The sequence below is a fragment of the Trypanosoma brucei genome, chromosome 3 (genome assembly GCF_000002445.2).
Source record: "Trypanosoma brucei brucei TREU927 chromosome 3, complete sequence".
In the NCBI taxonomy this organism is placed as follows: Eukaryota; Euglenozoa; class Kinetoplastea; order Trypanosomatida; family Trypanosomatidae; genus Trypanosoma; species Trypanosoma brucei.
In genome coordinates, this window is record NC_007276.1 from 231,841 (window position 1) to 255,600 (window position 23,760).

Sequence of the window (23,760 nt, forward strand, 5' to 3'; positions counted from 1 at the left end):
CGAGGAAATAAAAGGCTACATACAAGGGATAAGTTCTCACTACACATCCGTTAGTCGTACAGACGATCACTTGATTTCGTTGGGGGTTATCCGCTCCTTTAAGGAGTGTGAAGGGAGCAGAAGGGTATACGCGTAGTTGAATACGAGTTGGTGCACCAGCTTGCCCGGCTCGTATACTTCGTGCTGTTTCCGCCTCGCATCGAGTTGTGGCACATTCCCATTTATTTTTTTTTCCATAGTTCACACTTAACGGTGAAAGGAAAGAAGGAGAGGGGAGGGGGAGGTACTTAACACTTATCGTATTTTACAGATTTTTTTCTAGTGTGTGTTGTTTTATCGATATTAGTGGTTTGGGTGGGGAAGGGAGATTTGCCTTGTGAACACGCTTCATTCGACCACTTCCTGTGTAAATGAGGATCAGTTGCTCATGCCTGAACAAATCGCTCGTGTCGACTGCTATCCCGTCTGATATCATCGAGCGTGCTGGAACCAATCTGCCCGGCATCCCGCATAAATACCGTGTTTGCCGTGCGTATCGCCAATGGCTCAAACTAGCTGTTTTGTGTCCTCATTCTCTCCTTTGTGAGCTTAATGAACATGCGCAAATGAATGAACGGTTTGTCATAATCGTCCGGCAGAAGTTTCGCGAGGGTGAAGAGCTACGAGACCCGGAGGAAATAGCCGTTGCCGTCCAAAGCTGTGAGAGAAGCCTCGCAATGTTTCGCTTTTTGGCAGCGGATGGCGCTCGCCGCCGGTTCCCGGAGGCAAAGCCGAGGTTGAACTTGCACAAGATGGGATTCATGGAGATGGCGAAAATTAATTACACGCAGATGGCGAAAGAGTATTGGAACACCTACATTATGCGGCGATGGTAGCGGAGGGAGCACGTGGTGGAGAAAAGAGAAGCGGGTGCTTCACGTGGGGAAAACTCAGACACTCATCAGGAAACCAGAGAGCGGTCACTGTTGGGTGAAGGGTTGGCGGTATCATCGGGAAAATGACTTTTCCGTTAGGTCTTGGTTGTCGCCGTGCTTTTCGAGGGTTTGTGTGCACGGATTCTCCTTTGTGGTGTGCGCTCCATCTCTGGCCTGATTCGTGTTGCTACTCTCACGTGTTTTATTCTTTCTGTTGGCATATTTTTCCCTCTTAGGGGACAGTTTACCCAAAGAGGGGCGGGGGAAGGCTCTGTCATTCCTGAAATAGTTGAAGGAATAGGGCGATGATGAGGCCATCGACGGGCTCCGGTACACCTAGGAGTGATGCGGGGATCAAAAGAAGTGTTACCCTCGGCATCGACATAATGAATGAAGACAGTTTTTGGGAAATTTCGGGGATACCGCTGAAAAGCAGGATGCGCTCTTTCATCTCGAGGGAGAGATTAACTCCGAAGAACGTCGGCAGCCCTTGCGACCTGTACCTCTTTCCCAGATACGATGAACAGCCACTGTGTCAAAGTTTCAAGGACCTCCTAAACCGGCACAGGTCTCAGCTGCGAGAAACGGCGAAGTCGTACGAAAGATATACAAGCGAAGTGACAAATATCCGTAAGAAAACTGCATGGTTTGAACCACAGAAGCCACCCAAATTCCTCTAGTGACGTTTGAGGCGTATTTGCCTCCTACCGTAAAGAATGATTGCGGATGGACGAGGAACTCGGGTGCAGCCGCAGTGGCTGGGGCAATGAGCTCCTATATATGGAAAAAGGATTCCGCCATCGCTGCGTTTGCGGTTCCACACGGCATTTAGCTGGGGGCTTATACTCAACTCCCTCCCCAAAAAAATAAAGGATGGTTAGCTGCCTTTCTGGTGGGTCGAATTCTGCGGTCGTCGGAATGTGTTTACTTGACACAACGATGCCACATGTCGGTTGTAGGCTTTGAAATGATTCCCTTCACTTGTTGGCAAGAAAGCACCACGTATCCAAGAGGGCCGCAGTGATGGCGTTGGTGTGATATGATGGTGCATTAATCGTCGTGAAAACGGTAATAATGCCACTGATGTGTTAGAATGGGAACGCATGCCTCGTCGTGCAATAGGTGGCAAATTTTTTAAAAAATCTTTTTTCCCCTTTTCTCCCTTTATTTTGGAGTTTCTATTGATTTGATGTACACAACCTATGGCGGTTGGAAAGCGGGCTGTCGAAAAACTGTCAGCGATCCTCTGTTGTTTTTTTAATTGTTTAGACCCCTCCCGTTACCTTTATGATATTTTTATGTGTACGAGTTGCGAACCCAACCATTTTATTCTATTGATGAGTTTCACTCCATCACTACCACCGGCGCTAACAACAAAAGGTCGCGTCCCCTTGCAGTTCCTGTCGGTTGATGCGAGCTTTATTATCCCTTTCCGTCACGTGTTCCTTCGGATTAAATGCACAAAAAAGTTTTTTTTTCTTTTTTACTTAACCCTTTTATTACCCTTCTTCGCCCTTGTCTTCATTCCTTTTCCCCATCGTATCCTGTAGCGGCACAAACGTTGAGTACGTGTGTATCGCTTCCGGTAGATGATGTACAAATATGTGATTTTGTAATAAAAGAAAAATCCTTCTGTGAACCTAATAGTATGTGACCCCTCCCGTTGGGTCTCTAACGTGTATAGTCAATGACTTTTTGTTTAATTTTTTTTTATCCGTTGCTTTTACTCCCTTCTGCAGGTCTATTTACACAATGGCAAACTACGCGCGTTAGCTTCGTCGCATGTGGTGGTGGAGAACCAGTGTTAAATTCATCCCTGCGACTTCTTTTTCTTTTTTCTATTATTATTATTATTCCATTTAAGGAGGAAATGAAACATCAAGCGCAATCAAAATATCTTAAGTTGAACAGGTGGGTGATCGGAGCGAAGGTCCTGTGTGTGGATCAAGGTACCTGGAGGGGTCAGTTAAGTTTTATTAAAAATTTTTTTTTACGTTTATACATAATTAGTGTGCCCTCTACTGATTGAATTGACTGCCACTTTCTTCTTTTCATTCTTTTCATTCTTTTCTTTTCTTTTTTTCGTTTCTTCTTCCCTTTTTCCCCACTGTATCAAACAAAGCGGATTAAGTGTTGAAGTTGGGGAGGGTTTGGCATCACAAGAGTGGATTGAACTCTCAAGGAGAGAGGAGGGCCACGGGCGCAGTCGGTGCCTCTGAAAGGAGAGCACAGTTATTACATAAGGGCGTACGGAAGGGTAATAAACACCACCAGACATATCATTGCCCCAGCACGCCGTGGTTTAGTACGTGTGAACTTACAAGACGGACATATTTGTACGACGCTCATACACACAGATCAGGTAAACTGTAGGGAAAGCATGCGTCGTACTTTTTCGCTTTTCACAACTCTCGTTAGACTAGGTCGCGGGCCGGAGAATGTGACGGAGGAGGCAAGCAACTCGCTCTTGGAAGCCCTGCAAAAGCACGGTTACTGCTACGTGCAGCATCCGTTTATACAGTGGGAGATATTAGATCAAGTTCACCGCGATAGTCGCATCTTTTTTGAGCGTTATTTGTTGGACCTCCCGGAGGAAAAGCAGAGAACGAGGAAAGAGAAGTTCTCCAAGAAACTAATAGCCCCCCGTAAGCCAATCAGGGCAATGACCCCATACGAATTAGAAAGCATTAAAACATCCTCGGGTTTCCGGGGGTATTACCGTTACATTGGCGCAGGCGGCGTGGATGATGCGATCGAGTGCTTTTCCGTTGGCCGCGAGGTGCAGAGCCCCGTGGAATTACGGGAACCGTACTACAGATTGAGCGGTTGGCAACGCGATGAGTATTTGCCACTGATTAGCCGGAGAAATGCGTGGGATTCACTTCTAACTCACCCTAAGGATGGTAGTGGAGACCCCAATGGTGTGCACGCCTTCATGGCAGATTATCGTGAGATGATACTGGCGTATTATGACCTTTGCAGCGAGGTCGCCCTCGATGTGCTGCGGCATATAAGTTGTGGTTTGGGCGTCAGACCCAGCATTCCACAGGGTGGTCCTGATCCTGATAGCGGATACGATCTCGAATACTTCACACAGTTCCACAACAAACTTGACTTCGACTTACAAGCAAAGTATTATCCGAGGTTCGGACAAGGGGCTCGGACACGTGGTGGTGTAGAGGTTAAGGGAGTGCAGAGCGCCTCGAACCCCAAGGGTGTAAAAGTTCTACGTCGCAAGACAGCTCGAGGACAACCGTTGGTTAATGAAGATGAAGAAAACGCCGTGTTGCGGCTGGATTCGCACAAGGACCTCAGTACTGTCACACTCCTCGCACAGGACGCTCTCGGTGGATTGGAGGTTTGGGACAATGAGTCGGAACAGTTCAATCCGGTCCCTGTGCTGAATGATGCATTGCTTGTAAACGCGGGGTTGTTCCTTGAGAAGTGGACTGGCGGGTTGTTAGAGGCGACACCGCATCGAGTGCGGAACGTGAGAGGCGGAAGTAGTCGATGTAGTGTTGTCTTCTTCTGCTTACCTAACCATGACGCCCGGATAGAGCCCCTACTGCAGCGAGATGAAAATCCTTCTCTTGACGCGGAAGAAGGTTTCTACGCGGGTGATCTAATGCCAGCAGCACCTTAAGTAGAGGTATTGGAAGAAGGATTCCCCACTCACTTGCACATGTGAGCGCAACCTCGGGAATGAGTAGACACAACCAATCACATGCATAGATAAACAGTCGCATGTACGTTGTGTACGTATGGCCGATTTGCCACCACACAGTTTTGACAACGGGAGTATTAACCGTGTGCCGCAGAAGGAGCGATAAAAACACACGATTCAAGAAACGAGTGGCGGAGTGATACGAAGTCACATGTGGTCCCTCGTCTTGTAGAAGGCACACAAACAAAACGGAAGAGAGAAAAAGAAAAAGGGATAGAGGCCTCTCAGCAGGTGCAGCGTTTAGATTCCAAAGTAGAAGCCAAGTAAATAAAAATAACCGAAGTAAAAAAGAGAGAAGGTAAATAAACGGAGGAGGCATAGCGGCTTCCTCGAAGTAGGTGACGTTTACACATAAATGCATATATACGTATATTGCTTCACTCACATACGTGCACATACATATGGATATATAAGCGCACACGCGTGGACATCTATTTCCTCTCGTTTCTTCTGACCACGCCCACTTCACCTTCACGCGGTTGATGCCAAACGGTGTGCAGATGACATAGACATTGGTGGACGCTGCTACCTCGTTTCTTCACTGCGAAGAGATGAGTGAAGGATGCAAAGAGGGAGTTCTATAACTCATTTAGCGGGATAATTTTGCATTATGTTTCCAACATTCACACACACACACGCGCACGCAAACACATTTTCTTGTTTTCTCCCGTTACACTCATATATTCATTTATATCTTTATTGATATTACCGTCCACTCTTTACAACTTTATTTCCTCCCCCTCCCCCTTCTGCGTGTTAATGTTTGTTTGACGTTGTCATACGACTTGACCCGCGTGTGACGAGTTGTTATTATTGATATTGTTATCAGTAAATGGTGGAGGTGGGGAACACTGCATGCGGGCATAATAAAGGGCGAGTGCGGCGGATTTTTTGTTTCCTTCCTTTTCACAGTTATAGAGTTTTCCTTATCCCCCTTTATTTCATCAACATCATCACCACACTTTTGGGCAGTGTAACATTCGGTGAGTAGCGGCCGTACGCGTGCCAACGTTTCACTTCCTTCCTTCCTCCCTTCCATTTCTTTTCTTTTTCCCTTTCCCCCTTTTTTTTCTTGTTCTCTTTGCTACTGTTGTCATTTCTCCTTTCCCCTATTTCATTTGCTGTTTCTTTCGGTTTTTTTTTCCAATTTCATATCTTTTTTATTTGCAATTGTAAGGAAGTTTTCAGCAAAGCAGACTAAACCACAGCCGAGGAGCCCAACCATAGTCACCTCAGCTTACCATTTTTTTTTTGTTTACTTCTTGGTTACTACTGTTTCAACTGTGCGTCCACCGCCACCCAAGTTTCAGGAAGTGATATCACGCCGAGGATAATAATAATAAGGTGGCAATGGATTTCCTGGATGAAACCGTGATCCACCCCATGACTGCCTTTGCGCGCAACAGCCGCATGCTTGTGCGTAAATGCCAGAAGCCAAATTACAGCGAGTTCAACGCCTCAGCCATGGCCACACTCGTGGGGTTTGTGGTGATGGGCCTTTTAGGCTTCTTCGTTAAGGTTGTTTTCATTCCAATTAATAATGTTGTACTCGGCGCTTGAGCAGCATCTGGCGGGTCAAATTACAGAAACACCGCAGGCGGACGGACATATTTTGTTATGGCGTTACCTGTCAGGTACCATCACCTTATGGAGTAACTCCACCAGATGCACCCTTCCTCTTTCTTCATTTGATTGGTTGTTGTTTTTCTTTTTTTTTCATATTTAAATATATTGTCGTTTTATTGTTTCATTTTGAAGGGTGCTGTCATTAAGGAATTGCTGCTGGGAAAGAAGTAGAAAAAGACAAAAAAATGAACAGAAGGGATGTGCCGAATAAAAGCTGTAGAATGGAGAAGTGATACTATGAGGTTTCTCGTTGTTTTTTTTTCTAAATTCCGTCATATGAAATAAGAGATTGCGGCAATGCGTGTCGCGGGTTGCTCCAGCACACACTTGAAGGTGCGTTAGCATGTGCACCCCCTCCCCCTCTATACGGAAACAGTAAGCAATTAAGCAACAAAAAAAAGAAGAAAAGATGAAACACATCTGAGGAAAAGCAGCAGAAAAAGGGGAAAAATATTAGCTGCAAGTTAACTCCACGTTGCTGGTGCCCGGTTTACCTTGTCTCATTTTTCAGAGTTACGACTGCGTGCTGCAGTTTAAAATATCCCGTTATTCACTCAGTGATTATCCCCTCCCACACACACCCTGGAGGCACTGCTCATTTCTATTTGTCTCCTTGATGTTATTTTCATCTCTCATTCATTTACATCACTTCACTTCACTTTTCTTTTCTTTTTTTCTTTTTCCTTCGAAATATAATTGGCGACAAAGGGAGGGTGCGAAGCAGCCGCACACACACGCAGAAGCACAAGGTGAGGGGTGGGGAAGGGAATCATTTGGAGGTTTGTTGTTTCCTCTGCTACCCGGGTCTTATTGCCCCAATTGTGCCAAGAACAACAGTAGCAGTTTCAGAAACCTGCGCCGTTAACACGAAGTGTGAAACATGTCGGCCATTAAACGCTCCCTTAACGTTGGTGTAGTGGGCATGGGTAACATGGGAGTTCCCATTGCACGCAATCTTGGCTTCAAAGCACGCAGTGCCATGTATTTACAGATCCATAGCAGGGCACTCAGTAAAGCGAAGCGAGTGTGCGACGATCTTTCGGTTGATGGGGCAACTTGTGCTATGCGCATCCACGACCGCTATTCCACGATGACAAAATGGTGTGACGTGATTGTGCTTGCCCTAGCTGATGTTAAGGCATCGCGACACGCACTACTAGAAGATAATGAGTCACTTATCATGAACGCGCGCAAAGGTCAAATCATTGTGGATCACACCACTGTGGATGCCGAAACCTCGCGTGAATGCGCGCACGAAGCGGCTCGCCGGGGTGCTTACTTTCTCGATGCACCAATGAGTGGGAGCCCACGTGCTTGCTTCAATGGACAACTGCTGCTGATGGTTGGTGGTGACGCAGAGACCTTTCAGAAGATGCTGCCGATATTTCACATGTACGCTGATAACGTGTTTCATATGGGCGAGAGTGGTAGCGGGACCGCGGCGAAGATGATATCGCAAGCCCTCGTGGCCTCGCACAACGCAGCAGCAGCCGAGGCTCTTTCAATGGCCCATGCCCTCGGCATCGAAGACCAAAGCAAACTTGTGCAGGTTCTTGATGCCTCATGGGGAAGCAGCACAATGCTGCGCCGAAACGCCCCACTATTGCAGGACCTCATACGTAACCCAGATAAAACCCCCCCTACGTCTGCCGTTAGTGTTGATCGGCTGTTGTCTGACCTCGCCCATTTGGATGCCTCGCTGCCTAAGCGCGGTGGGGAGGATGAACCGTTTCCGGTTTTCGATGCCGCGCTCCGCTCGCTGGCCGCTGCATCCGATGCAGGTATGGGTGACCGGGACCTTGCTTCAGTTGTGCATTACATCGAGGCGGGAGAGGCGGAATTGCGAAACCGAACGCGTGTACCGTTGGGTGGTGAGCATTTGACAGGTCGAACTGCGGCGACTGAGGCCAACTCAAGCGTCAATGAAACCCCTTCGACCGTCAATGGTTCTTCTGAAGTCCCCAATGAATTTGGGGTGGAGGACTTTTACTAGTAATACCCACATCAGGGAGATGCAGTCTTTCTCACTTCCTTGGAGGGTACTAAAAGTTACGGTTGTTCACAGTTTTTCGTAGGTTGTTGTTTTTGTGTAACGTGCTGCCGCAGCGTGCTTTACCTGTTGAATTTTTTTAACACCGACTTGTGTGACCCCTCCCCCGTTCCCAATCTATTCACTGCTTTTCACTGGGTGCCCCACTTCTCGAACTGCCCCCTTTTCTTCTTTTGACGGTATCACATTCTGGTGGTCTGAAGGCAGAAAGGTATATAAAAACTAATTGAAGGAAAAGAACAAAACGAAGTGAAGAAGAACTTTAATAGTTGTAGTACCAGGTTAGGTTAGTATATAGGCTGCGACACAGTCGTTCTATAGAGGTTTATCTTCTTGAAGGTTCTTTCCTGTTCCGTCCAGCAGCTCACGCACCTAACAACCACTTACTGATGAATAGCGAAGAAGGCCGGCACCACACCCTCTCCTCGTTCCTTGCGAGTACCCTCGAGTCACATGTTCGCTCCATACGACAGGAGGCGCTGACTGTTTGCATCAACCATGCACAGTGTGAGCTGTTGTCTCGTCGGCTTCAGCAGGTGTATAACACTTTACGTAAGTTACCTAATGGGGCGCCCACACCTCAGCTACTAACGGTTTTTGCATCAGCTGACATGCTTGTGCAGCGCATGCGGCATGGTGGCTGGTTGCTCCTTTTGGAGCGGCACCTCACATGTCGGGCGCTGTTTGCGGCATTGTTTGAACGGATTCCGTGTGTGTGGCAGTTGCAGATGACAGATTCATGGCTTGGGGAGGATCTGTTGGCTGTGCGTGCGGATGAGCAAGTGGATGCACGTGTGTACCTTGAAAAGTTGGGTGGATGGGCGGATGTGGAATCAAGGATGGACAGGGCACGTGGATCTTTCGATTCCTCGTCGGGTGAGGAAAGTGATACAGGGGAGACTAGAGGAGGTGCCCCTCCCGACGCCTTGACAGAGCAAGATGTTATCGATATGTTTCGGAGGCAAACGCTTAGCAGGTGGCGAGTACCACTGGAGGACCTCACACCCCCTGGGGAGGATGTGCCGCCGCCGCCTTATGCCGATTCGGAGCTTCATGTGTTTTCTCTCTATAATGGGTATCGCTATGGAAAAACACCAGTTTTGCTTTACCAGTTGGAACAGACGGCGAAACGCACCATTCCACCGACAACAGTGACGAACTTCGTGCAGGACATGGTTGCACGAGCACGCTGGTGCCATCCGAATCTTGTCCCCTTCACCGGTGCCTTCACGGAAAAGGTGCCATTTTTGTGCCAACCGGACGATGACAACGACTGTGATCCAGATGTTGATACTAGCAGCCAGTTCAGTGGCGAAAACAGTAGTCGATCTCAGTCAGCCAATGGTTGTGGTGCTACTGAGGAAGACGTGACTGCAGCCGATGATGGTGGTGTTGACCCTTCCTCAGCCCCTGTTTTGGACCTCGGATACATGATAGAGGACATGAAATATCTTAAGGCTGAGTTATTGAATGAGGAAAGCCCCTACCTAACCTCGTACGTTGTCCGAGAAGTGGACAACTATATTGGCAACGAAACGTTTAAAACTCTTCACGAAGTTCTTTTCGTGGAGCGGAGGCCCTTTACGGTCAGGGAAGCCATTGCTATTACACTGCAGGTTGCCGATGCTCTTCAATATATACTGATGGAAGAGGGGAATATGCCTGAAGAAGTACTTGATGCATGGACAGTGGTGTCACCCTCAAATATTTATGTGTGCCCCATAACGGTGCCAAGAAGAAGCCAACATGAATGTTGCCACGAACCCGGAGAATTTGGGGGGAGCGCATGGCCAACATGTGACGACGGCTACGGAGATATTCAAGAGGAATATGACCACGACATGGTAGCACCACCATTTTGTGGTAGTAGTGTGCAGCAACGCCGTTGCGTTGAGCTCTTTGCTCCTGGTGGCTGGGCGGCGATGTATAACCCTCCGGTGTATGTGGACGGAGGGCCATATAGCAGGTGGCGACCTCACCCACATGCAAGCTGTCGCCCAACTTACGCGATGGCACAACTTTTGTTAGCTTTAGTGAATAATGAACCACCTTATCGCTTGCTCACAAAGCAGGAAGAACTTGCGAGGCATGTCTTCGAGGCAGATAACATGAATGACGACGACAACGTCTCGGTTTCGGTTAGAGTAAGCATACCGGTTGGTAGCATTGTGCCACGGAGGTTGCCCGTCGCCTTGAGGAAACTTTGCAGCCATGCAATGCATTTGCGGGACCCCCACCGACGTGGAGAGGCTTGGGATGGATTGTCACTCTCCGACTTCAGGAATCAGTTATGGGAATCATATATTAGTCTCTCTAATTCAATGGATACCGCTGGCATGCTTCCAGGCATGGACGATGATGCTCAAGCGACCGTAGTTCCAGTTGGCGAGCGCGTGGAAATGGGTTTCAGTAGGGAATCTTCGGTAACACGGGAGAGAGCTCCGGGCCCCACTCTGGATGATTACGGTGAGTTCCCTAGTAGGGAGTCATAATGATTTTGTTGCCACCAAGGTTGGTGTACATAAACGTATATACATTATATATATATATATATATAACAAAACGGAAAGGAAAGGAATGTTGAATCTCCTGTAGCTCAGGGGAATGGAGAGAGAGTAAAATTCAAAAAAAAAGTACTAATAGAGAAAGACGCGAGTTCCCACCACGTGAGAAAAGGGGGCATTTTTGTTTTCTTGCTCTTCACCTCCTTTACTTTTCCCACAGATGCTCGTTCTTTTTATTTGTGCCATTATAATTGCATCTGCTGAGTTACCGGCTCATTGCTCTTTCATGTTCCTTCTTTTCCTTTAGTGGCACACCACGCACTTGATTTGCTATCGGATACGCATGCTTATTTTGTTTTGCTACTTCCCCCTCCCATCCCACTCCGAGAAGCGCGTGTTCATTTCTTTTTTTTTTTTGAGACTTACTTCACTATTTACCTTTTCGCAGGGACTATTTCTTTGTTATTCCCTTCTTAATTTAATCATTAACTTCTTGCTTCTTTTTCTTTTTTTTCCTTTCATGTGTTCCTTGCGTTTCCTTTTTGTAGTTTTGTATGCTTTTTTGAAGGGTCAGGAAGGAGGGGGGAAATGGATCGATCACCTTCGCAACGGACAACGACGGACCGACCGGATCGTATTTCCTCTTCAAGCGATTCATCAGCTTTTGGTAGTGATGTTGATGAAATAATAAATAGATTTTCCGACCATAGTAGAGAATATATGGGCGATGCCTTCACAAAATATGCAACTGGATCAAATAGTTGCATTTCCCCGAGGACGGCAGGAGGGGACTCAAATTATGGAAGTCCCCCTCCGAACAGTAAAGCACCCGCCATGCCTTCGTATCGTACAGAAACTGCGGTGATACCTCCAAGCACGCCAAGGGTCAAGGGGGCATGTCATGACAATGATGTAAAGGAGGTTGAACCACCGACAGCAACCCAACAACTTCAGAAAGTGCGTCAAATGTTTCGTCGTCTCGATTCTCATAACGATGGTATGGAGGAGGCCCTTATTGGTTTGCGCTCACGTATAGATACATTTCGGTCACTTTTGGCAACGTGCCTTAACGGGACTGTGAAGGAGCTGCGCGGTGAGTTGCGCATTCTTCGGGAGTCAACGCAGTTCCTTGTGCAAGATTTTGCCGGGGATTTGGAACAGTGCAGGAGGATTATAATGAGGCGCCTTCAAGGGGAGGCAAATAGACGTGGGTATGATCCTCCAGCTACGAGATCGTTCAAAAAGGATTATTCCATGGAAGGCGGCTTATCAAAGCGCGAGTCGTCATGGGAACTGCAGCAGCAGTGCGGTGCTGGGAGAGGCGAACAATCCGTTTTTCCCGGATGGAGGGAGTTAGAGGTTCGAGAAGACTTGTTGGAGGCTCAGCAGCGATGCACTGCTCTGGAGAAGAAGTTGAAGCAGCAGCGTGAGGCTCATGAAAATCATTTGAGTGCCATGAAGGATATGTATGAGTCGAAGGAGTACACATTAAAACGGCGAGTGGAACTACTGGAACGACTTGTAGAACGTGATAGCGAAAAGCTTCGTTATATTCTCAGCGATGATAGTAAAGATGGCCATGGGAAATGGGGGAAGAGGGGCCATTTTAAGGAGGAACAGGACAACTATTATAGCAGTGGGGATGATGACTGTGATGAAGTTCGGGAGTCCAGCAGGTTGCACACAAGAAGTAAACAATCGCTCAAAGCTCCAGCTCAAAAGTTGTTGAAAAAGCGCCGTGGTGGATTAGTAAAGGAACACGAGTCGCACCAAAGTCAGCACCCTCGTCAGGGGCCATCGGATTCGTGGACACCGATGCTTTACGATGACGTGGAGCGCCGAGTTCGTGCGCAGCTTTTGTATGGTCGACAAAACTCACCCAATCGCCCCAAAGGAGGGGGAAGCGGCCGTGACGTCGGAGGTCCTCAAAAGGGTGGGGAATGCAGAAACCGTTTGGAGGAGCGCAGGCTGGAAAATGTGGCGCGGCGTCTTCTCAATGCGGTGGGTGAAGCAAAAGCAAAACAGAAGTGGCCTCAAGCTGATGATGAGGCGGACCACCGGCGTGTGGGCCCATGGCGCACTTCAAACGATGTGTCAACGGTGGCGCGTGGTTTGTGGGCTGAAAATGTACTGCAAAAGAGGGCGGCGCGTCAACTTTGAGGGGCGACAAAAATGGATGCGGTTTGCGGGTGAAGTTAACCATTGTGGGATGTAACGGATTTGATACATCCATAGAGGGATCGTAAATGTGCATTTTCGTAGGTGAGCGCAAAGGAATGCGTGTTTTGTGAATTTGAGATGACTAGTCTAATATTTATCGTCATGCTTCGTGTGCACTGAGCCGGTACAGTGCACACTTCAAAGGAACTAGATTTAATGATCAACCATTAGAATAAGAGTTGCAGTTGGTGCACAAAAAAAAAAAAAGAGTTCCCTACTCAATGGGAAACAGGTATTAAGTACTCATAAATGAACTAGGGGGATCAGTGCGTCCACTGGTCAGTGCTGCAATACACATATATATATATAGAGAGAGAGAAAAAACACTTTTCTTTGGGTTGGGTAACGTATACGTGCATTACTCTCTTTTTTTTTTATTGCCTCATTTCTATACTTATCACTTTTGGTCTATTATATTTATTTTGCGTCTCTGTCGTTAATTTCACATGTGTTGACCTGCCAAGCCCTAGAGATGGGTATGAGTGTCTTCTCGGGCCTCATGGCGACGTCCCACTATGCTACCCAATCGCTTCTCACTCCTTTTTGTTGCCTCCTCCTTTTTTTTCATATTGTTTACATATACGTGCAAAAAAAAAAAAAAAGAGAAAAAAAGCGAGCATTGACACGGACAGTGTGGTGATAGTGGGTGTAATCATAAACTGGTGTGTGTTTGTTCACACCAGCATCTGTACATCAGCAACTGAGTGGAGCTTTTTTGTAACAGCGGATGCGGCGCACATGTTGCGCCACCACCAGTGCAGTGCTACGGTCGTTAGTTTACCTCCGTCCTCATGGACGCGCAAAACCAACCACATCAGGAAGTGGAAGGAAAGAAAGACAATTTAGCACCACGACAGCGAGATGCGAGTCCAAAGGGTGGCACCCCGCGAAGTTAGGAATGGATGGATTCACCGACGTCGCTTACAACACCGCAGCTGACACTTTTCTTGAGCGAGTTGAGAGCGCTCTGGAGACAATTGGCGACACGGACACGTTGGAGGATGTGAACCTCGCCGGTGGAGTGCTTGTGATCGAAACGACATCGAGGGGGACATTTGTACTTAATAAACAGGCACCCAATGTTCAGTTATGGCTTTCTTCGCCGCTATCGGGCCCGCATCATTACGACATGACAACATCTGCCACCGGCAGTGTGGAATGGCGCGCAGATGCTGACGGGCATTCATTGGAAGAGAGACTTGAAAAGGAACTCAGTGACGTGGTGGGAACTGAAGTGAGTTTGAGTTCAGGGGCTGGAGAAACCGAATAGTGTTGAACCGTTTGCGTGTGCATACGCGTGTATTGGGGCGTATGGCTGACCTGAGCGTCGGGAGCAACCCAACGTAACGTGTGGACGCGTGGGTTCGTTTTAAAGATGGGTGTCGTTCCCTCACGTACCGGGGCGAATGTGTGACAAGGGGAAAGGGAGAAAAAGTGATGTTGAACATTACATTTTGAGTGTTCGTTGATATGAGAGCGGATAGCGTGGCGTGGCGTGAATGGGTGGATGAACTGAACATCCATGTGTGAACAGTCGCCTCGGGAGAATGACGAGGAAAATTGTTGTTGAATTCAAGACATAGTCCTGCGACAGCTTTGGTATCTGTTGAGTGTGTGTGAAGGTGGTTTCAATTCATTTGCGTGAGCATGTATCGCGTCCTTGTTGTAGTTAATGTGTGATTGTTTGTTTAATGGGAACGACAAGAAGAGGAAAAGGTGTCGTGACAATTAACTCCCATGCACCGCATGGTTGCAGCGGGGCGCCATTGTTTCCTTTCATGATTCTAACAAACCAACTTGAGCATCTTTTCTCACATTTCGCCTAATTGGTACCGAAGGGAAATAAAAAGTATATATACTTGTGATTAATATCGCCATTGATACTTAGGAAAGAAAAAAAAAAGGAAGGACGTACTGAGCACGGTAGTAGCAAGTAGGAGGAAAACAAAGGAATACGGGGAGGAAAGGATAGAGTAAAGACGGAAATACAATAAAATCCAGTACAACAACTCTTTCGTGACTGCAAGAATATGTTGGTCGAGGAACAGACTGGTAGTGTGGTGGATACGGTCGATAGGACTAACCCACCAGCGGAGGAACCAACCCCGCAGGAGGCTCTGCAGGAACAACGCAGTGCAAACGCACTTCAATCCGACGGAGATGAGCCTGAAGCGGAAGCGGAGGCGCCTGTACAGCACCAACGAAGCGATTCCGACGAAATTCAAAACAGAAACGGGGTGGAGAGTGAGGAGGCGGAGGCAAGAGGACATGATGACTCCGCTGCCGTTACATTGTATCAAAAGATTATTGAGGGTGGCGAGTGGTCAGAGCTTCTTTCCGTCTCCTACGATGCTGTCCAGAAAACGCTCCATAGGGAGGCGGTGGAAGCAACAAATCTGCCGGATACTTGCATCCGCGTATCCAGCTTGCGCGCAGACGGCAATAAACTTTTTGTGCAGTTAGTGCTGTCGCTGGAAGAGAACGCCACACCGGATAAGGTGCAGAGTATTCTGGATGACCACCCTTTTGACGAGACAAGGGCTCTCAGAGCGCGTCATGAGAACGGACCAGGTGAAGAAGACGAGGTTGCGGCTGCAGCCCGTGACGAGTGCGATGTTGGAGATATAAATGGAAATACATCAAAGAAAGAAAAGAAATCTGCAAAGAAGAAGGTTAAGAAGTTACCGAAGGCCGTGGCTTCTCTAGTCACGGATGAGGCTTCGGAACAGGCAGCAGCTGCGCCCCAGAACAGGAGGAGGACGAACTACAAGGAGGCACCAACACCTTATTATAAGGCAATCTCAGGAGCTGCCGCAAGAGCTGCGAAAGACTCGAGGTCGACGTCGAAGACTCGGAGGACGCGAGGTGCCGCCGATGTAAATGAAAACCCCACTTCAAGTGCCACGCCTCGAAACATGACGGTTCCGCCTCTGTCGCGGTCTGCCATCGCACACTCCGTTAGTGCAACACGCGCCCTGAGCCTCGGGGACCGAATTTCCGCGGGTCGCGGGCCTCGTACTCCCCGGACGGGTCGCGCGCCGTCCATCCATACTCCTCGAGTCGGTACTAATAACCTGATCCACCGATCTACAGTACAACGCCGGTGCTTTGGATCAGCAGTGGTGCCCACCATTCCAACTGGGCCAATTGCTGCGCGACCCAGTACTGCGTCAGGAACCGCCGTGCCATTGGCGGCCGGGAGAGCCGAAAACAAAGAGGCCCCAATGCGCGCGGGGCGTAGGCGTAACCGCCGCAGTGTTCCTCCTCAACACGTTGTGTTCGTCGAAATGTCATATCGCAAGCGCACTGAGTTGCAAGCAATGAATGCGGCGGCTGTCGTTACTGATGAAGAGATTAATGAGGAGAGCATTGTTCCGGCTGACGCAGCGGGGCGAATGGCAAGTGGGTCAACTTCTCCTTCGCGGAGACCGTTCAATAAAGGGGGTTCGGTTGAGTCCGCTGCGACGCGGCCGTCTGGAAGGGGAGCTGCTCTCACGCAAGATGCCGTTGATGCTGAAGGAAGTGCCGCTGACTCAAACGCCAGGCGTCTAACAGGACGAAATGTGACCGATACTAAAGGGGAACTCCCGACAGAAGTAAAGGAGGATGCTGAACCTGACAACCGACGGCGAGTGGGGGATGAAGCTTCTGCGCCCGTGGAAAGGGATTCCGAGCAGGAGCCCGAGCCCAGAGCCGACAGCGCCGTCGCACCACCAACTGTTGACGGATCCAATAGGGCCTCTCCGCACGCGAGTGTGAACCGTAGCGAAACAGTGGAAGAAAAGGAAGAAGTGAGGGAGGAACAAGCTTCAGAGAAGGAATCGACTGCTTAAAATGGTTCTGTGAAAATTGCCTGAGCGACTTCGCGGGTGTTGCCGGTGCCCGTGACGAAAAGAGGGGCATCAGGAGTCGAAGTCGACGGTAGCATTGACATGCTGGAGATCCGAAGCGAATGTGAGTTATGATACGAAAAGGGAATTAAAAGGCTCACAAAGGGGGAAAAAATATTTATATATCTATATCTATACATATATATATATATATATTTATATTTTTTTAAAAAATGAAATGTGTGAATAGTTTGTGTGAATAAAATAGGAGGAAATGAACTTGGTTTGTAAGCCAAGGAAAAGTAATAAGTCGAAGCGCGTATATGTCTGTGTGCACATTTGCGAAGGCAATGACATCCGATGATTGGTTGGAGTGTGAGGAATAAATTAGCAAGTCTTTACCACTTCCCAGAAGGGAATTCTTGCGGCGTCGAATCGAGTGGCATGCTAGCAACAAACTTTTCTAACCAGGTGTGGTGGCTTGCAACCGAATTTTCCTTGCTACTCAATGTTCTACAGAGTGTTGGCCATTTCGCTTTTGGTTGTTTTCGCCTTCACTTACCCACTGCACACACAGATAAAATGGGATATAAAGACGGAATATCTAAGCTAAACCCAACAGTAATAAACGGGCGAAAGCGGGGAATGAAAGATATCTATTCGTTCCCTCTAGAAACAAAAAAAAATGAAAATGAAAGTGAAAAACAGCTGCTGTGCCATCGGGTCACTCGCAATCCCATCTGCTGACATGAGAGTATAGTTGGCACGTGCCTGAGTGGGGCCTTTTTTTACCACGGATTGTTTATTTGTTTTCTTTTTCCTTTTCCTTTTACTTCACCACTCCACTCTATTCTGCTTTGCTCCCTTTCCCCTTTTTGATTAGTTTTCGTCATTTTTGATGTTTGTTTCTTTTATTTGTTCGGACATACAGTTTGAGAGGGAGAAGTAGCGGCGGAGGAAGGAGATGAGATGAAAAGGACGCCACACAGTTAAGCACATTATTGTTGAGAGCTTTTGTTGGTTTGTCAATATAAGTGCTCAACATAACACGAGAGAGGAGAGGGGAAAGGAACAGCAGCAACAACAACGAATGATAATAATAAAACAAAACCGAAAAGAAAGGAGGGAAAAGGAAAAGGAAAAGAAACTTACGAAGCAATTACAATGTATATATGTGAATGTAGAAGTGTAGTTTCGGATGCTGAAGGTATTTGGTTGCTTCTCTGGTGTGTTGGGCATCATGTAATTAGGTAATCATTGCTCTACGCTTCTTGGTGTGCAAATGTGTGTGCCCACTGAGGGTGTTTCTGCGCTGTGTACGTTTATCTTTGTGTTTGCATGATGGGTTTTGTGTGTAGTGTAGCGGCAAAACATTAACCAAACTCGGTACTCACCATCGGAATGCAAAGCAAGACAAAACAAAACAAAACAAGAAAAGAAAAAGAAAAGCAATATGACCCTCCTTCTCTATTTTTATAATCATTATGATCATTTTTTTTTTATCTTTTTTCTTTCTTTTATGTGTTGTTGGTCGTTTTCGTCAAAACTTCATCCGCGATGTGCAGGACGATCAACGGAGTGTAAAAGATGGGTGGACGGAAGGAGATGAAAGGGGCCCATACAAGCGCACGCATAAGTGGTTGTGTTGGCAAGCTAAAAATTCCATATGAAACCGTGTGAGCATGCGCAATCCGTGCGGCTATTATGTCTCCATCGTTATTTCCTTTTTTTTTCTTCCTTCTCCCCTTGACTGTTTGATTGATTGGTTTATTCACTCATTCACTCATCCATTCTCTTTGTTTGGTCACCTTCCGTTGTCGGTTCTCAGTTTGAAAGTGTACATGAAAGGCAAAACTTGGAGACTTTCACTTCGTACATCAGTTGATGACGTGCCCGCCCCGATGGGTTTCCTCCCAAGTCCGTCAAGTATTTTCCTTTTAATTGGGGCGGGGATTTGACACGTGTGTGCTGCGCCATGCGCTCTTTCACGTTCGTATCTCTGTTTTCTTTTGTTTCACAATTTTTCTTTGTCACTTCCACACAAACACAACCACACCCACGCACGCACGCTGCGGCCTCTTTCTCTTCCTTCTTTTCGTTTTTTTTTGCCTTTTGTCTCTGTATCGCCTGGGCTGTCCTTTATTTCGTTTGAAGCGTAGTAATAGAAGTAAGTGGTGGGCGCTAAGGCACAAGCAAAAAGAGGGTGTAAGAGCGCATATAAATAAACATACATATATATATATATATATATATATAATTATATATATTGGAAGGGGGAATAAATATCACAAATACATCGCTGATGTTTTCGGGTTCTGAAGGCAGCGTTCGAACGGATGACACCAACGTTGAACCACCGCCAATACCGAAAACTCGCGGCCCGTTACTTTTTGAAGGTGTGAGGTTGGCGGGCGGCCCCCCGCGCAGAACACCCAAAAGATCGTGCTCTCGTTACTTTTCTGTAACCAGGAAAACGACTTCTGCGGGGACAGATGAGTGTGAACATGCGCCACCAGGGTTTTCATTAGTTAATACACCAAGCACACAAGATGTTTCCCCCTCAGCGAAAATGGAACTGCCGTGCAGTGCTGCTGCCCATTATGATGATGACGATGATGATGATGATATTATACCATCGACTGCCCCACTTCCGACACCACACCCGGTGATGCACAGAGTTTTAGCAACAGGACAACCCAATGGAGTGTCGCGGTTGTTGCCATTTGATGAATATGTTGTTGAGGAAGTGACACCGAGAAAATGTAGCAGCATTTCAGCAGATACAAGTGGTGCCGCGCCCTCCACCCCGCAAGGCACTGAACTAAGAGAAGTTACACAGGTGGAAGAACAATCACCGCTTCCCGCGGTTCCAGAGATGTGTGAGTCGCCAACACGATTTACGCTTGGTCCACGACTACCGGTAAATGGGGAAAAGGTCCGTATGGATTTTTATTTTCTCCAACAGGAAGTTGATGCGTGGGCAAAACCTATCGAAACGACAGCCGACGTCGAGTGGCACAAACAGCACCTACAAGAAACGAGGGTCGCAATGCGTTCCCTGCTGCATGAGTTGGAAGTACTTATAGCGAGAGAAGCCGCAGAACATGAGCGGTTGTGCATTGCGAGGGGGTTCAGTGCAATGGAATCCACCAGTGATGGCAAATGCACTTATGCGGGTGAAACCGATGTTGTGAGTAAAACTAGAGGCAAGGAATGGAAACAAGAGGAATTAGAAACGCTGGAGGCGTGGCGGGTGGAAAAGGGGGCACTTTTGGCACAAAAGTCAAAATTGCTTCGCGAGCACCAGGAGTTGCAATACCGTTTGCGCTCTCATTTAAGTGGTAGCGCTACTGGAAGAGTGACACCATCACCAAATACTAGCGTTAGCAGAAGTAACAAAAGTAGGGGAGATGAGGGAAATATCGGTGGGATGTCGACTCCACTCGACAACGGCGTGGCGCAATTACGGCTTGAAATCAGTGAGATGAATGCCAAGTTAAAGAAACTTGAAGATGCATACAAAGTTCTTCATGACAACCAACAATGGCGTCAGGGAGAGTTTGATGATGAATATGGCGCGTTATGTCGTGCGCTCGCCACAGCAACGGCTGGAGAAATAAACAACCGCACGGCTTTGCAAGATACCATTAGGGAGGCGGAAGGTGTGCGGGCAAATTGTCTCAGGCAAGGTGATGCATCGCTTGTATCTCTAATGGAGCGTGGTTTGAGCGAGGCTAAAGCAGCTCTTAAATGCCACGACACCGAGCAATACGAAACTAAGTGAAGTTTCACATACAAATTCGGTAGACGTTCTTGCGGGGAAACGGTGTGTTTCCTTCAAAAGAGACGAAAAGGGGGAAAAATAATAAAGAACAACAACAACGACAACAAAACAAAACAAAAAAAGAAGGTGGTGTCATGACAGGCCGGATCCTCTCCTTCTAACACCCGAGTAGTTGCCCGCAAGACGTGTTTCTCAAGCAGGAGGAGATTCGGAGGGGAAAGCCTCTTGGTGTTATATGTACCTTAGTTTCCCTTCCATTCCTTTCTTGTTATTTTATTGTAATTTTTTTTTCTTCTGTGCACCGAGGAGCTCACTTTTTCCTTTTTTCCCCCCCCTCTCTCTCTCTCTATATATATATATATAAGGGAAAAGTTGATGCTTTTATGCCTGTGAAGATTCGGTGCTCGTCTACTTGGGTAGTGTTTTGCCTGTCCGCCTTTGTTTTGTTTTTGTTTTTGTTTTTGTTCTTTTTCTTTTTTCGAATTTCATTTACATTCATACCATTAGTTGGTCCTGTCAAATACTTTCATTATACTAAATCTTTTATCGGTGCCTTTCTGTCTAATGACTGGAATTTTTTACAAAAAAAACTTTTTTCCCCTATATTTGTGTAATCAGAGTGCGCGTGTACCATACGAGCAGTGGCTAATTAAAGGGGAAAACAAACGATATATAATTATATAACCGAAAAAAAAATAATTATAATAAATAAGTAAACAAAAAATATGCCGGCAAAAAAGAAAGGAGGGCGTGGAAAGACGCTTAATATTGTGGACTTCAATGTTGACTACATCCCGGAGGACAATTTAGACTGGGCAGTTGTGGTGCCTCAGGAAAAAACGCAGGAGCAGGTGTTGGAAGAGAAACTTGCCAAGAGGGATTACAGTCGTACAGCCAACAATGTTCTAGTTGAAAGCGGTGGTTTCCGCGAGGCCCCATCGGAGCAAGTCACACGGCGAAGGGGAATAGAAGACCTGGAGCCACCATATGTAGCGCATTTTGGAAACCTCCGCAACGGAACAACCGAGGAGGAGTTTCTGCGTAACTTTCACGAAGATGTTGTTGTGACATCACGGCTTATTAATCAGGATGGTAAAAGTTTCGCATTTGTAGAGTTTAAAACGCCTCAGGCCCTTCTTATTGCCCTCGCGATGGACCAATCACTTGTTAAAGGGCGTAAGTTATACGTAGATTTAGCCACGCCCAAGCAGGTGGAACGGTTACGCGGCCATAGTGGTGGACTTTCTCGCCAAAATGCGGGACAACCCCAACAAAACCCTGCACTTCAGAACGTTAACTTAACTCGTGATGCGTTTGGATCTACGCAACCGAATGAGAGGGAAAAGGATTTGGGCAGCCGTTCCGGGTTTGGAAGCCGAAACGACTTGCATGTACTATCCGACCTCTCCCGTGATACGCTAGGAACTGCTACACGACCAAATGAAGGTCTGCTCAGTCCTGTTGGTCCACCGGATTTTTCCAGTTGGCGCACGGAGGCCCCAACGGCCCAACCGGAGTTTCAACCGACGCTGCGGGAAAACCGCCGAAGTGAAACCGATTTGGACCGTCGCCGTGGACGTGGTGGTGGTGGTGGTGGTGGAGTTAAGGGACAAAGTTTTGGAAGTCTTGCGAATTGGCGCGATGAACCGATGGTGCAGGCACCTCCAATGGTGACAGCAGCTGCTGGTGAGGGAAATGCGCCACCTGAAGAAGGCGGTGCGGGTCGTAGGAATCGCGGGCCCCCGAGGTCTTCCGCAGCACCGGCGGAACCCTGCAAGTGGGAGGAACTGCGGAGATGAGGAGACTTTCCGTTGATGTTTTTCTTCTTTTTTTTCTTTTTTTAACGGAGGAAACACGACCGCATGGAGAGGGAAGGGGCGGGTTTTTCACCCAAAAGTGGATGATGGGGTGCCAAAAGATGTTTAATGCTGAGGGATTATAAATGGAAGCAAACACACAACCTTCGACAAACCGGAGGTCACCTTCAAGAGTGGCTTGAGGAGGGGTGGGCGATGGAAAAGCAGGATAAAAAAAAAGTTATGAAAGAGAGAAAAAGGAAAATTTTTTTTAAAAGTTTATTAATGGAGGAATGAAGAAAGAAAGAAAGAAAGGAAAAAAAAATCAAAGAATGAAGAATGCCGTTTAACTCGTTCGATACGATCGCTGCGCACCCTCCGTCATATAAATCATTTGTTCGCCCTCCCCATGCCGCAACGAAGGGAAGTTAAGGAAAGTGTAATACCTTCATTGAAAAGAAGAGGGTTCCCGAAGCAACTGTCCAGCGTGAAAGGATCATTTTAAATGTGAAATATTTCCGCTAACAGTAAAGCGGAAGAATAATACGAAGCAACCATTCAAAAGAGGTTGCAAATGCACAGTGAACATCAAGAAATAAGTGAAAACAAAAAGGGGAGATAAAAGTAACGACCGTGGAAATATCACATCATAAACAGTGCGTTAGGGGGGGGGGGAAGGTGATTAGAGCGTTACTTGACGTGGGGAGGAGTAATATGCGGACTAAAAATAATATAGGCATTTGTGTTCGGAAGTGATTTAAGGTATAATGAACGCGTTATGACTATCTAAGGAAGGATATGCTTGCATTGCAACATGTTTTCACACAGAAGAAGCGATTATAAGAGGAGGGGGACCACTCTTCAAGGCGCATTAGTTTCTTTGTTTTCAACAGAGAACTTTGCAAAATCATTTTTTTTGTTAACCTCTTTTCATTCTTGTCACTCTAATTTTTCTTTCCCTCTTTCTAAGGCCACATAACACCCCATCTATTTAGCTAACAGTAAAGCAAATAAAAAAATTATAGATATTGGAGGCCATGAGTTTCATATGCTGCAAGGAAATCGAGGCAGTAATGGCATTCCCAGGGAAAGCGAAGAAGGAAAATATTTCTCCCAGCTTGTGGACAGATCCCAGTCGCTACGATTTCCTGCCATGATGCGGTGTTGGCGCCACCACCGCTACCACAAATGAAACCACTGATGACTATAACGTTTCACTCTTGTCGTAGGAAATGTCTTGACGAAACTTATACTTCGTTTGATTCTGAATTATTTATTACTTCCTTCACACCCTATCATTCGTCGCCCCTTA

At 47.1% G+C, this 23,760-nt stretch overlaps 10 protein-coding genes across 10 annotated transcripts, besides 15 other annotated features; all 10 read left to right on the plus strand.

Annotated features, from left to right (window-relative positions):
- Positions 1-23,760: part of a sequence feature (sequence corresponds to BAC RPCI93-27F10) that runs on past both edges of the window.
- On the plus strand, positions 411-875 carry Tb927.3.940 (hypothetical protein, conserved; the record flags this gene model as incomplete). Its single annotated transcript, XM_838597.1, has 1 exon — positions 411-875. One exon carries the CDS (start codon positions 411-413, stop codon positions 873-875), a length of 465 nt encoding a protein of 154 aa, XP_843690.1.
- Positions 2,886-2,907: a sequence feature (AT_rich).
- Positions 2,960-3,015: a sequence feature (T-rich).
- On the plus strand, positions 3,295-4,557 carry Tb927.3.950 (hypothetical protein, conserved; the record flags this gene model as incomplete). The annotated part of the gene is made up of 1 exon (XM_838598.1): positions 3,295-4,557. The coding sequence occupies one exon, from the start codon at positions 3,295-3,297 to the stop codon at positions 4,555-4,557; it is 1,263 nt and encodes a 420-aa protein (XP_843691.1).
- Positions 5,650-5,803: a sequence feature (T-rich).
- Positions 5,989-6,198, plus strand: Tb927.3.960 (protein transport protein Sec61 gamma subunit, putative; the record flags this gene model as incomplete). Its single annotated transcript, XM_838599.1, has 1 exon — positions 5,989-6,198. The coding sequence occupies one exon, from the start codon at positions 5,989-5,991 to the stop codon at positions 6,196-6,198; it is 210 nt and encodes a 69-aa protein (XP_843692.1).
- Positions 6,860-6,950: a sequence feature (T-rich).
- On the plus strand, positions 7,145-8,257 carry Tb927.3.970 (hypothetical protein, conserved; the record flags this gene model as incomplete). Its single annotated transcript, XM_838600.1, has 1 exon — positions 7,145-8,257. The coding sequence occupies one exon, from the start codon at positions 7,145-7,147 to the stop codon at positions 8,255-8,257; it is 1,113 nt and encodes a 370-aa protein (XP_843693.1).
- On the plus strand, positions 8,704-10,806 carry Tb927.3.980 (hypothetical protein, conserved; the record flags this gene model as incomplete). The annotated part of the gene is made up of 1 exon (XM_838601.1): positions 8,704-10,806. The coding sequence occupies one exon, from the start codon at positions 8,704-8,706 to the stop codon at positions 10,804-10,806; it is 2,103 nt and encodes a 700-aa protein (XP_843694.1).
- Positions 10,843-10,871: a microsatellite.
- Positions 11,539-12,978, plus strand: Tb927.3.990 (hypothetical protein, conserved; the record flags this gene model as incomplete). The annotated part of the gene is made up of 1 exon (XM_838602.1): positions 11,539-12,978. The coding sequence occupies one exon, from the start codon at positions 11,539-11,541 to the stop codon at positions 12,976-12,978; it is 1,440 nt and encodes a 479-aa protein (XP_843695.1).
- Positions 13,626-13,650: a microsatellite.
- Positions 13,766-14,308, plus strand: Tb927.3.1000 (frataxin-like, mitochondrial precursor, putative; the record flags this gene model as incomplete). Its single annotated transcript, XM_838603.1, has 1 exon — positions 13,766-14,308. The coding sequence occupies one exon, from the start codon at positions 13,766-13,768 to the stop codon at positions 14,306-14,308; it is 543 nt and encodes a 180-aa protein (XP_843696.1).
- On the plus strand, positions 15,069-16,871 carry Tb927.3.1010 (hypothetical protein, conserved; the record flags this gene model as incomplete). Its single annotated transcript, XM_838604.1, has 1 exon — positions 15,069-16,871. One exon carries the CDS (start codon positions 15,069-15,071, stop codon positions 16,869-16,871), a length of 1,803 nt encoding a protein of 600 aa, XP_843697.1.
- Positions 17,043-17,090: a microsatellite.
- Positions 18,273-18,300: a microsatellite.
- Positions 19,084-19,135: a microsatellite.
- Positions 19,171-20,652, plus strand: Tb927.3.1020 (hypothetical protein, conserved; the record flags this gene model as incomplete). Its single annotated transcript, XM_838605.1, has 1 exon — positions 19,171-20,652. The coding sequence occupies one exon, from the start codon at positions 19,171-19,173 to the stop codon at positions 20,650-20,652; it is 1,482 nt and encodes a 493-aa protein (XP_843698.1).
- Positions 19,469-19,494: a microsatellite.
- Positions 21,094-21,131: a microsatellite.
- Positions 21,340-21,379: a sequence feature (AT_rich).
- On the plus strand, positions 21,378-22,451 carry Tb927.3.1030 (hypothetical protein, conserved; the record flags this gene model as incomplete). Its single annotated transcript, XM_838606.1, has 1 exon — positions 21,378-22,451. One exon carries the CDS (start codon positions 21,378-21,380, stop codon positions 22,449-22,451), a length of 1,074 nt encoding a protein of 357 aa, XP_843699.1.
- Positions 22,231-22,252: a microsatellite.
- Positions 22,745-22,785: a microsatellite.